The sequence below is a fragment of the Cyprinodon variegatus genome, unplaced genomic scaffold (genome assembly GCF_000732505.1).
Source record: "Cyprinodon variegatus isolate N-32 unplaced genomic scaffold, C_variegatus-1.0 Scaffold63, whole genome shotgun sequence".
In the NCBI taxonomy this organism is placed as follows: domain Eukaryota; kingdom Metazoa; phylum Chordata; class Actinopteri; order Cyprinodontiformes; family Cyprinodontidae; genus Cyprinodon; species Cyprinodon variegatus.
The window spans coordinates 161,658-174,144 of NW_015150516.1; the positions used below are offsets into that span (position 1 = coordinate 161,658).

The following is a 12,487-nucleotide window of genomic DNA, read 5'->3' on the forward strand; positions in this document are numbered from 1 at the left end:
AGAGTAAATTCTCTTAATTTAAGTATTTTTGTACTTATTTCTAGGTCGTTTTTGCAGTGTAGAAATGTAAACTTGAACGATCTAGAACTGTGCCACATAAAGGGAAATATCTTTACTTCTAGTTAATTTGATTATTCCTGATTTATAAGGAAGACCTATAATTTAAATGAGAAAAATCATGAAAACGGTAATTATTGGTGAGAAAACGGAGTTACTCCAATCGTACCTGTACAAGTTGTCCCGTTTCCCAGCATGCCTTTGGGGCATGGACCACAGCTGAAGGAGCCGATGCTGTTGAAGCACCGGACTCCTGGAAAACATGGATTCCTGTCACACTCATCGATGTCCTCCTGGCATGTTAAGCCTGCAAACAAAAGCAAAAGCCGATGATGTCACAGAGAGATTCTGTATTCATGTCTGGTGTTAAAACCCGTCTGTTCTTACCTCTCAGGCCGACGGGACAGTCGCATCTGTACCCGCTGGCTGTGCGGATGCACCTGCCGGCTGCACATGGAGACGACAAACATGGATCTACCTCCTCTCCGCAGAACTTGCCCTGTTTGCCCTCAGGACAAACGCATAAGTACTTTCCACTGCCTGCAGGAAAACTGACGTCTGTCACGCATGTCCCTCCATTCAGGCAACCGCATGGCACCACATCAACCTAAGCGATGCACAAAATTAGCTGATGAAGCCTTGACTGTATCAACCCTGCTGCTTTATTTAACTTTACCTCCACTGTAAAGGCGCTCTGAGCGTTGCACTCATCAGAGAGAGTGAAAGTGAAGGTCTGCTGAACCACCTCCTCCAGCTGAACTGATGGGACCCTCCAGATGAGGAGGCCAGCTGGAGAGAGAACCGCCTTCTCTGGCCCCTCCTCCAGCTGAAAAAGCAGAGCTGACCCCTCAGGGTCAGACGCCGCAAACTGGAAGACGAAATTCTCTCCGGCGAACGTGCGCAAACCGCTCTGAGGCAGGTGGAAGGATGGAGGCTCGTTGACTGGAAAACAGAAACGACTGTTATCCGGTGGGATATCAAAGCAACACCTCTGGTTATCCCAACCTTCTCATTTACTCTTCTGCACCTTCTGATATTTGATGACAGAGGCTTCCTGTGCTCAGGGAGACTCTTTACGACCAGGCCTTTCCTGGATGAGTCACTGTAAACAGGCATGCTCATGTCTCCAGCTGCAGCATCCAAGATCAGTTAGCTTCCTGTACAGGGATCATGCTTCTAATACTGCTTGGCTTACAGCAGAGGAGCATGAACCAACCCTGGAGATTTGACTTTTTCATCTCCAAAGTGGCTCTGCTCTCCTGCAACTCACTGAGTTCTAATGTTTAATCTCATTAAATGCCTTTTCAGCCATAACATTACACTAGTCTACACTGTTTATCTGATATTTCAAAGTTTATAAAGACACATCTGCTGCTACAGCATGGGATGACTCCATCCTGGAGAGAAATATCAGCTGTGCTGCTGCCACCTTTGTTTTTAGATGTTGGAGGTTGGCCTGTTTTTCAGTGTAGTCCTGTTTCTCTGACTGTGACTGGCTGGATGTGCTCTCTTCATCCTCTGACATGGGAGCTGGCTCAGAGCTCGTCTGCCTGACTGTGGTTCCTGGACGGAGTCGCATTTTACAGCTGCTTTTTCTATCTCCGCTTCTGTCTTAAACCCCCGTCGGCCTCGGCAGATGGCCGCTCACACTGAGCCTGGTTCTGCTGGAGGTTTCTTCCTGTTAAAAGGAAGTTTTTCCTCTCCACTGTCACTACAAACATGCTTAGTGAGAGGGATTGCCTCCGAGTAAATTAGTCCATGGAATCAATTGGTTTTCCTTGGATAGAAAACTTTGAATCAATTTGACTGCAGATGACGTGTTGAGAATTGGCGCTATAGAAATAAACTATATTGACTTAATTTATCAAGCTTATATATGTTTAAAATGGAAGGTTGTGATTTATTAAAAACAAACTTGGTTTGAAAATATGAGGTTTTTCTCGCACTATTTATTCATGAGTGCGCAGATTTTGGATGTGCTTTGCTTTGCATGGATCTTTGATGGTTTAATGTCGGCATGTAGAGGGACCAACAGAAGGTGGAGCCTTGTTTCTGTGCAGCTGGGACTTTTCTAGCAAATGTAGTTTTTTTGTGCATAGTTTAATACATTTAAAGAATATTTTGCTTTCCACCTCCCGGGCGTACACACATTTTTAATATGGATCCTGCACAGTCTTTGATAAATGGGACCCCAGGTTTTTGTTTGCTTTCTATTTGGGGAAACTTCAGTCTGACCTCAGAGAGCAGATGTTTATTTGGTGCAAATATTCCACAGATGTTAAACTTGTTCCACCTCTTTCTGATTCGTCAAACATCAACATTCTTATTAAAAGCAGCGAGAGTCTCCTGTATGTCTAAAATACTTTAGGATGTTGGATTTCTTAAAGCATCTTGTGTTTTTTTTTTTTTAAACCTGCTTTGATTTTAAATTATCACCTGTTAAAACACTTTTTTAGTATTAATGTTACTGATAGCAGAAGGATGAATTCATCTATATTTAGTAACTCTGTGTCCCAGAACAATAACTCTTAATTGGCTAGTTTGAGACTCCTTTTACCTCAATGGCTGATTAATATAAAATGTCCAAACCTCTGCTAATTGTCTCTAGCTGAGATGATCCAGGTCGAAGCGTTATCCAACTGCGTTATTGATTGGGAACGGCGCCCCCTAGAGGGGTGTTCTTACTCCAATCCTCTTCCAACAAACATTTTACCCGAACCAGGAAACCAGACCAGGACTGATAACTGGGAAGGACTGTATTTGAGTTTCTGATCAAAAGCAAAATTCTCCAAAATGCCGTTTTTGTTTGGTGGATTCATCTTTATAGAAATGACCAGGTTCACTAAAAGCCACAAGCTGATGTTGGTGCAAAACAATACTTTTGCTAATCCTGACCGACTCAAAAAAGAAAAACGTCCGATTTAATGTCAGTTAGAGAAATGATTAATGCCATTTTCTGGTTTAATCATATCTCTGAAACCTGTGAGGACTTTAACTTGTCAAGATAAAGTACTTGGGTCCTGGTGGTGCTTTGTGTTTTGGTTAAGATCAGGGGCTGATTATGGGAATAACACTTGATTCACTTAGACATTTACTGCAGGGTAGCCTCACTTCTCCCAGTATGATAGTCCCTCTGTGCTGCTGTGTGGATCAAACATGTGATTTACCCCCACTCCTACCCCAGCAGTGGTTAAACGACAGGTCAGAACATGCTGGGAAAGCTCCTTTTATCTGCTAATGGAGACAAACAGGATCCCAGCTGGACTCCCACTACAGCAGCAGCCAGCCAGGAATCCTGCTAATATACGCAGTTTCATGCAGTTCTACCTCACTTTACATCAGCTGCTGTTATTTTTTATTTTTCAGTTAAATGATTTTCATACCTTGGTTTAAAGACCAGGTGAATTTGGAGGCGTCTGGTTGACAGATAAAGCAAGGGCTGCTGGGATTGATGCTTCCGGCTGCAAAACACATCCCATCAATGTTACAAGAGTTCTCCTAGAACCAAAGATGAAGGAAACAGAAAAAGTTAACAATCTTCTTTTTGCAACAAACTATATGTTAGTATTAGGAAATCAGCTCTAATATTGTATTAAAGGAATAGTACACCCAAAACATGATTAGCCTTCATTTTCTACTCACCCCCATGCTGAACAACACTCTGGAGTACTTTTTTGATATCTCAAATGCATCTGGAGATCTGGGAGGCTTCTTGCTGTCTGCTGACATTCAAATAATGGAGGTCTATGGCGCCCGAGACAGAAAGGTCCATAAAAGTCCACAAAAAACGTGTCAATATTCCTCCATACTGCTCGTCCAATGTATTCCAAGTGTCCTGAGTGGGTAGCATCCATAATTTACTCGAAACGAAGTCATTTAGAATGTTTTTAGAGCATAAACAGTAGTGTATAGGATTTCCTGAAAGCGCGTTCACGACACAACGGAAACCGCGGCAGACCAAACCAGATGAAAGTGCGCATTCAGCTCGGCAAAGAACTCATGCTCTTCCTCAACACTGAAGTCCTCAGACATTTTTCTTTCGTTGTTTCTTTCTTTGCACAGGTAAACAGCACATTTCTTCTTCTATGCTTGCATTATTGGCAGAGCAGACGCTGAATGCGCACTTTCATGTGGTTTGGTCTGTCGGCTTCCGTAGCGTCATGAACGCGCCGGCGCGCGCTTTCAGGAAATCCTATACACTACTGTTTATGCTCTAAAAACATTCTAAATGACTTTGTTTCGAGTAAATTCTGGATGCTACCCACTCAGGACACTTGGAATACATTGGACGAGCAGTATGGAGGAATATTGACACGTTTTTTGTGGACTTTTATGGACCTTTCTGTCTCGGGCACCATAGACCTCCATTATTTGAATGTCAACAGACAGCAAGAAGCCTCCCAGATCTCCAGATGCATTTGAGATATCAAAAAAGTACTCCAGAGTGTTGTTCAGCATGGGGGTGAGTAGAAAATGAAGGCTAATCATGTTTTGGGTGTACTATTCCTTTAATGCTTCATATAACTATCATGCGCTTCTTGCTCCTCACATCCTTTTTAAACATCTGCACATCTTTTTGACTCATCTTTGCGGCTGTTTGTGCGGCTGTTTTCACTCTAGGTTGTTTGCCTATTTGCAGACATATAAACGATGGTTCCCAGCAATGATAAAAGACCCCTCTGTACTATTTTATAGGAGTTTAGAGTCTCTAAATAAAGCAGCTGTTAAGCAAGAAGCATAAAATGACTGACTGCTTTTAGTCAGACCCATGTAGACTATAAGCAAAAACTCTTCCACTGAACACCCCTGAAATCACATGAAAAAGTTCCATAGCATTAGGGAAAGCTGCAAGAAATCCTCTGGAGGCATATTGCTGTCATATTCTGTTGTATTTTCGTGAGGTGAAATGGAAAACAACACTGAACCCCTTTTGACAAAGCGGTTACCTTTAATTTACACAGCCCTGAGTTTGATGCCTCGCAGACCTGGCAAGCGCCATCATAAATCGTCAGAATCTTTGCCTGGCTGTACTGGGAGCCATCATTGGTCACCTAAAAACCCAGATAAAGCACCAAAATAAATATATACCTTTTAGAAAACGACCAAAAAACTACAGGTAAATATAGTACCTTGATGTCCCAGCGTGCGTATGGTTTGTTGATCATCATGAAGTCTTCTGTATTGATGGCGGTGCTGCTAAGTGAGGGAACAACACAGTCCAAAGTCTTGGAGCTGAGGAAAGTTGCCTTTGTCTTGTGCTGTTCCTCTGGAATCCAACCGTTGTTAATGTACTGTAGAGGAAGTTGAGAAAGAAACTGCAACAATGCTTTTGTCTTAAGGCCTCTTAGCCCAACTTTGCCTTTACTCACCTTCAGTCTTGTGGCGAGGCAGCTCAGGTCCGCAGAATCAATGAAGCCCAGGCCAAAGACTCGAACACTGCGACAGTCAAAGGTTCGGATGTCGCATAGTCCACCATTTTCCAAATCGGTTATCTCAATTGGCTGACCTGTTGGAAGAGTTGTTTGTTCACTAGATTTCAAACTGACAATTCTGTAATGCCATTAACACAATTCACCGATTCTAGAAAATGTTCAAGGATTATTCACAGATACTTACTGATGGCAAGGCTGCAGTCATGGTTGCTGTAACTGGAATAACACTGGCAACCCCACTCGGTGCACTCTCCATTACCATTGCACAAGTTTGGGCAACGCAGTGCCATCAGCACTTCACCAGAGGTACCTGGTGAAGTATGAGCCTCCATGGCCCGCTGGGTCCTATTCTCCAGCAGCTGTCTTTCACACTCGTTCTCCAGGAAGGGCAGGAGGGCTTCCTCCCAGCCCAAGTCATCCTTCAGCTGTAGATCCATCATACAGAGATCCACCGCCTCGTCAAGATGGCGTCCCAGCAGACTTCCACACATGGTACCAACAGTGGAGTTGACCAAGGCCAGCTTGCATACCTCCAGGGCTTTGGCTGACGTCAGCCCCGTCGGTGTAGGCCACTTGGGCTGAACTTTTGGTCTAGCTTCTGCCAGGTGATCTTCAGGGAAAAAATAGGAAAGACCTTCCAAATCTGCTTGGCTCAGGCTTTGAGCGACAAAGACTGGCTGAAATTCAAATACAGCCTGTCTCTTTGGTCTTTCTACGGAAAGCAGCAGATCTTCCCTCAACTCTTCATCCAGTCCAAAATTGTCGCCATGTTGATTTTTCTCCCCTTTAATCCAAAGGTCATGCAGGGGACTTTTGGGGCTCTTAATGTATTCCACTGTTGTATCCATGGAAGGAAAAACCGATGTGTAATCCACATTATCGTATGCAGTGCAGTCAGAGTGACCCGAATAACTGTGTACCATCCCTCTACTATATTGTTGAGAGGGGGTATACTCCTTGTGGCACTGACAAAAAGGCTGCCTGGCCTTTTGAGTGATCACATGTGGTGTACTGTCAAATAAACTCTCCCCAGGAGCTATCCTAACACAAAAGAAATGAAAACGATTACATCAAGGAACTCTGAAGATGCATCAGAGAATCAGGAACTTCAATTGAATCGGGTCTTAAGCAAAGACCTTCTCTTAAGTTTAATTTGCTGACCTCCAGTCCTCAATGAAGCGATCCAGCTGTTCAGTAGCGTAAAAGCCACTGTTTGAACCATGGAAGTCATTGCTGCTGTTGCGGTCAAAGGTTCCACACAGTCCCTGAGTGTTGCGGAAGTCGATGCTTGGGGCTCTCACGGACAAGCTAATCCCCCAGTCACTGACATCTGCCCTGACAAAGGCCCCGGAGGGAAAGATGAACTACAACATGGGAGTTAATATTGGTGGAAGTAAATATCCATAATCTAAGCACAATTTAATCAAAAACGATGTGGTAAAATTTTCAGATACCTACGGTGACCTTCTTTCCCTGATGGGATTCCAGGACCCTGACCCGACTACCCTCATCTCCAAGGTTCTTTAAAATAAGTTGAGGTCGAGTTTCTTGAAGCTGGCCATTGCACATGTCAAGGACTGCTATGTCATTCCCCTCCTGCACAGCGACGCCACAATTGCAGGCCACTGAGCAGTGTCTGCTTCCACAGTCCCACTGGCGAGAATGGACCTCAAACCTCCTGGCAAGACTTCGATACAGAACAAATGTGCCAGTCTGGTGGTTCTCATAACGCCTAGAAATAGCAGATTCAAGACAATATCATGGTTTTAATACAGTTGATCTGTTTCTATGGAACCAATTTTGAGGTATTAATTACCTGCGATCAAATGTGATGACATGTGGGTCAGTCAAAGAGTAACAGATGGAAGTGGGAATGTCCTGGACAATGACCTGGAAGAAGGGCACAGGTTAGGCGGACACATCTGGGCTTTTTCAATTTCAGTTAAAGATGTAAAAAGTTCAGATAATTGTTTAGAGCTAAAATTAGGTTTCATTAATGTTTGATGACCCTACTTATAAAATAAACAGACATATAATATAATCCCTTTTGGTAGACATGGTCTCAAGGAATGCAGAATTCAGAACTCGGACCCTTAATCAAATTAATATAATCAAAGCAACCAGACCAGTTTTCTATTTTTCCTCCCAAGAGAACCCTTTCTGATTGGCCACACATCAAATTGAACAGTTTGCTCCTAACGCCACATATGGTACAATATTCGGCTAGGACAACCCAACATGTCAGATATTATTGAATTGAGACCTGAGCTTTTTTTGGTAGCAGACAAGATCACTTTTAATAAATTGCACACAGCGGTATTATTTCATAAAATAATCCTGAAAGATCCTGGAAGATCTGCAAGTGAAGCCGGCTTAACCCAGACTGAGATCTCTGACTCAAGTGGGTGGGGAGGATTTGTACATCTAGTAATTTTAGAATGACCGTTTTTGCAGGAAAATGTATTTTTCTACTGCTGAAAGAAGCTGAGGGCATGATGGGGAAAAATATCCAAAAAGTGCAATCTCCAAACCAAAAATGTTGTCAGTGGTAATTTAATCCACTGCATGAATCTCTCCCTATGAAGGCCCACCTTCATAGATGTTGGGGTATAGCTCCTCCAGAGTCTTGGTGCACCTGGTCCAGGCAAAGCAGAGACCAGGCTCAGTCTATTTCCATCACGTGTGAAATCTGTCACAGCAGTGAGGACAAACGTTGCGCTTCCACAGGCGCCATCGCTGCAGGGTTTCGGCTGCATCTCCACCTGGCAGGCGGACAGCACCACATTGGGGACCTCGTGCCTAAGGCTGTCTGTGGATGTCAACAAGGTGTTTAGTTAACATTAACAGATGGCACAGATGTCTACTGAACTGTAATGACAACTTCTCAGCAGGCTTTGATGTGATGATTTACAGGATTGTCAGGAAAAACAAAAACACAGATTCCAGCAGAGGACTTTATAACCTTCATACTAATCCTTTATGAAATTATTAAGTCTTAGCTTAAGGCTTACATTATCACCAATGCACTGTCCACACAAGACCTTCACATTTTGAAAATTTCACAGTAACTTTTATAGACCACACAAGACCTTCACACTTCAGTTAACCCGGACATGATGCCTGTATTTAAGCTTGAGTTGCTGCTGTTTGTTTAGTCTAGAAACAGGAGTCTTTAAAGCTACAATTCGCTCTCAACAACTGCCAATCTGTTGTTCCATGTGTTACCATTGAGGTGCCATGATGGTATTTGTCTTTGGTCCTTTTTGAGGCATGATCCCTCTTTTTCTTTCTTTTTTTTTTTCAAAATTGGGGTTCATTTGTGAAAGTCTTCCCCCATCAGTAAGTACATGAAATTACTTGCTGATGCATCTTCATTGTGGGTCATCATTGAGCTTTGGATATTGCCATTAGTTGTATCGCAGTTGGAGAGTTTTTCCTTGAAGTCTTGCATTGTCTGGGAACAAAGGTCCCTGATGTTTTTGTTCCAGATACTAATTTCTTTCATTTTTGGAAACCAGAGATCAAGAGTACTTGTATAAATCTTTGCACTATAGTAAATACCAAATACTTGACACCTTTTGGCAAAAGGTGATCACTGGTTATTCCAGTGAATAACCAGATCAGATTAGGTTTTTATCTGCAGCTAAGTCCCGCTGTTTGGCTTCAAAAGAACAGAGCTGATTACCGCAGACGAAACAAAAGTAGCACATGTGGGAATAAGGTAATGGATTTCTGCTATTATGTTCATGTTTTAATATTGCATGTCTATAATCTGCGAATAAGATATCATCTGCATAGAGGATCACAAAATAGGGATGTTTTGTTAGACCAGTGTCCATGCAGGAACCTATGGGGATGTTAAAAGATGACAATATTGTTATTGATGGCCAGAGTTTTACTTTAGAGTAGGGGATCCTAATTTGAATATTATTCTGAGGTGCGATGGTGCTGTGAGGTTCTCCTGGTACAAGATTCCAATTTAACCTCTCTTCCCATTAGAGCCCTTCATCCATTAATTAAAAAACTACGGACTTAACTGCATGTAAGCTTGTCTAGAGACCTTCAATTGCTTTAAAAAGTCAGCAACGATGCAGCAATCAAGCAATTGTTCTGTTAAAATGTGGATATTACATTATTTGCTTCCATCTGCCTCCTTTATTTGGTAATAAAAACAGATGAAGCAGCTGTTAACGGATTTATCCTCACAGATCTGACCTGGTTCATGGACGCTCAGAGCCAGAGGGACTCCACACTGCTGGCCGAGGTCAGAGTTGAAGCATGGAATGGGGACCGTGCTGTGGACGGTTACCTCATGCTCCTTGTTGTTCTCTGCTATATGAAGAGAGTCGGGAGAAAACTGTGGAGGGAAAAATAAGTTAAGCTGGTGAAGGAAATTGGTTTTAATCATTAAGATCATGAGAGAAACCAAAGTATTACCTTTAACCCGGCGTAGAAGCTTTCACTTTCTCTTATGGAGGATCTGGTGTTGTTGGAGTTGACTTTGAATGTCGTCACACTGCATGAGAACTGCAAAGAAACAAAGATTTGTAAGATCACTGAGGGAGAAATGCATATCTAATCTATAAATCCTTTCTCCTTTCTGTTTAGAACAAGGTCAACATGAAACAGGACTTCAAAAGTGGCTAATGGTTCTGTCCTCAGCTGCCTGATAGTTTTTTTAAATGCTTCCGTTTAAGTTAGAAGCAAAATGAGTCGACCAAATGCAGGAAAAAATAGTCAAACTCAAGGGCAGAGCTCAATGGGGGGCCAGAGGTGGCCATGGCCACCTTTAGTCAATCATTGGCCACCCCTGTGGCCACCCCTACCATTGTTTTCCCCCTAATAATCAAGTGGAATATTCAAAACATTAAACATTTCCATATATTACTTACTATTTTTTTCAGATATTCATAATTACTTGATAACTAAAAGACTGTGGTTAATTATGAACGTCAATATACTAACATTAAAGATGAGTACAGAATTCCTGCTCTTTTCAGAACTACATTTTGTGTTTTATGGGGTAAAGAGAAAATTATGTGTCTCTGCATTCATCTAGGAGTCTTTAGTGAAATCATAGATAAATAACTATATACTTTATAAAAACTTATTAAATAATCAATTTATGTAGATATATTAGTACTTGTAAAAATACATTTTATGCAGAATGATTATTGATAAAAGTAGGTAAGTAATGACAATGGAAAAGATGTTAGCTCCAGAACTCAAACCTGAAAGAATTTGATCCACTTTACCTTTTATCTAAAAAGCCTGGATGTTTACATATACCGTATGCGTCTATTTGTTAGCAAAGTCTGTAGGAAAGTATAGTTTGTCTTTATTTAGAAATTATGGATGTTTTGCTTGTTCATTTGGCTGTTGGAACAGTATAGATTGACCCTGAGGTTCTGGTGCCTATCCATTTATTTTCCTTTGTATGTTAAAACTTCCTGGCTAAATTTGTTTACATTTCTTTTTATATTATTTCCTTGCCTAATGCTCTTCTATGGATGGACGGATAGATGGACTCTGTCCAGATGTCCCTGCGTTTCCCTCGCTGGGGTTTCTGGGCTTATTCACTGAAAAGCTGTGAAGGTGTGAGCCGTCTTCATTTCCTTTTCCTGAACTTTCAGCCCTTTTCCATTATCATTTTATTTCCTGTCTAATTACTCCCCTTTTTTTTAATATTAATTCCACTTGGTGTTCAACCCCTTTAACCTGTGTCAATGTGTAGCTGGAATCCACTGTAAAGATTGTGGTGTAAGTAAATGAAACCCACGTGCATCAAGGCTTTTCCCAACCTGCATTTGATTTCACTTCTCCACCTTCCACTTGCTTTCTTCTAACTCAGTCTGAAAAAACATTAACCGTCTGCTTTTACTTTCTCGGACTGAGCCCGGCACAAAACATAAACTAGCTCAGTGTGATCCATATCTCATGCTGCTGCTCGAAGGCTGAGGCCTTCCACATGTGCTCCCCTCCCTCCAATAATCCCAACACAGTCTGTTGAAAATTACCGTTTCTCCCAGCCGGAAGTGAACGCCATCCATCTCCACCAGGGAGAAGTGCTTCAGCGTGGATTCCTGCCTGATCTCGACCTTCATCTTGTTACTGATGTGTCTGGCCCAAACCACCTGGAAGCCCAGCGTCTGGCTCCAGGGCGGCGGGACAAAGGAGCACCGGAGGTGGACGCTGTGTCCAATGAGCTCTGCTGTGATCACCGGTCGGGAAGGTAAGGAAGGGACCAGAGCTGGGAATGTGCATGCATAGTTTAGGGGTTTTATATGAAATGTGAATGTTTTGCAAAAGATTTTGTTCTAAATTTCCAAGAGTAATACCTTTGCATTGGCCGTTAACATCTGCTTCTCCTGGTAAACAGGCTCTAGATCCTAACTCTGGAGCAACTGAGACATGAGTTTAATTAGATAATCTTTTATCATCAACATTGTTAGAAATAAAAAAAAAAAAACGTCCCAATTTTCACCTTTAGCACAGTATCCCATGCAGCCCTGCGTCGGCTGCAGATAGTAGACCAGGAACTCGCCGCAGTTCCTCACCGTGATGGGGATGCGGAAAAGGCAGCAGTCTTTGGTGCTGCCTTGGAAGAACTGCCAGGTGGCGCAGGCGGAGAGCTGGCGGGTTTGGCCGGGTCGAGGCAGAGAGCTGTCCTTCAGCGACAGCCAGATGGGAGCCTGGGTACCACAGCGGTTCATCTGCAGGAGGTCAGAGGAGCATCAGCAGAACCAGTTATTATCTGCAGGAGTTTGTTATTCCCCGCACCTGGGCTAAAGGTGCTTATTAAAGCTGTCTGCTAGTGTAATAAGCACCATGACAAAGTCGAGGTGAGAAACGATCCAAACCTTCTATGGCAGCTGCTCAGAAATAGAGGCTTTTATACAATCCTGACTTTGACCACGATTCGTGGGAAAGTTCTTCCTCATATCTAGTGCCGCGCCGATGCCATTTTTTTGGCCCTGATACCTGGCTGTGCAGTATCG

The 12,487-nt window shown here is 42.7% G+C and overlaps 1 protein-coding gene across 3 annotated transcripts in view; it reads right to left on the bottom strand.

Annotated features, from left to right (window-relative positions):
• LOC107082826 (von Willebrand factor D and EGF domain-containing protein-like) overlaps positions 1-12,487 on the bottom strand; it is a 37,979-nt gene that overhangs the window by 18,261 nt on the left and 7,231 nt on the right. For 2 of the 3 annotated variants that reach the window (XM_015371705.1, XM_015371703.1), the window contains exons 3-19: positions 11,974-12,202; positions 11,828-11,893; positions 11,507-11,739; positions 9,927-10,016; positions 9,705-9,846; positions 8,081-8,298; positions 7,306-7,379; positions 6,948-7,221; positions 6,651-6,853; positions 5,674-6,530; positions 5,427-5,563; positions 5,187-5,348; positions 5,004-5,108; positions 3,441-3,555; positions 734-999; positions 445-664; positions 227-364 (exon numbers count right to left, since the gene is read on the bottom strand). In XM_015371705.1, coding sequence (XP_015227191.1) covers positions 227-364; positions 445-664; positions 734-999; positions 3,441-3,555; positions 5,004-5,108; positions 5,187-5,348; positions 5,427-5,563; positions 5,674-6,530; positions 6,651-6,853; positions 6,948-7,221; positions 7,306-7,379; positions 8,081-8,298; positions 9,705-9,846; positions 9,927-10,016; positions 11,507-11,739; positions 11,828-11,893; positions 11,974-12,202 — 3,529 coding nt within the window. The remainder of the gene's footprint in view (positions 1-226; positions 365-444; positions 665-733; positions 1,000-3,440; positions 3,556-5,003; positions 5,109-5,186; positions 5,349-5,426; positions 5,564-5,673; positions 6,531-6,650; positions 6,854-6,947; positions 7,222-7,305; positions 7,380-8,080; positions 8,299-9,704; positions 9,847-9,926; positions 10,017-11,506; positions 11,740-11,827; positions 11,894-11,973; positions 12,203-12,487) is intronic. The other variant, XM_015371704.1, reaches the window with a different exon arrangement.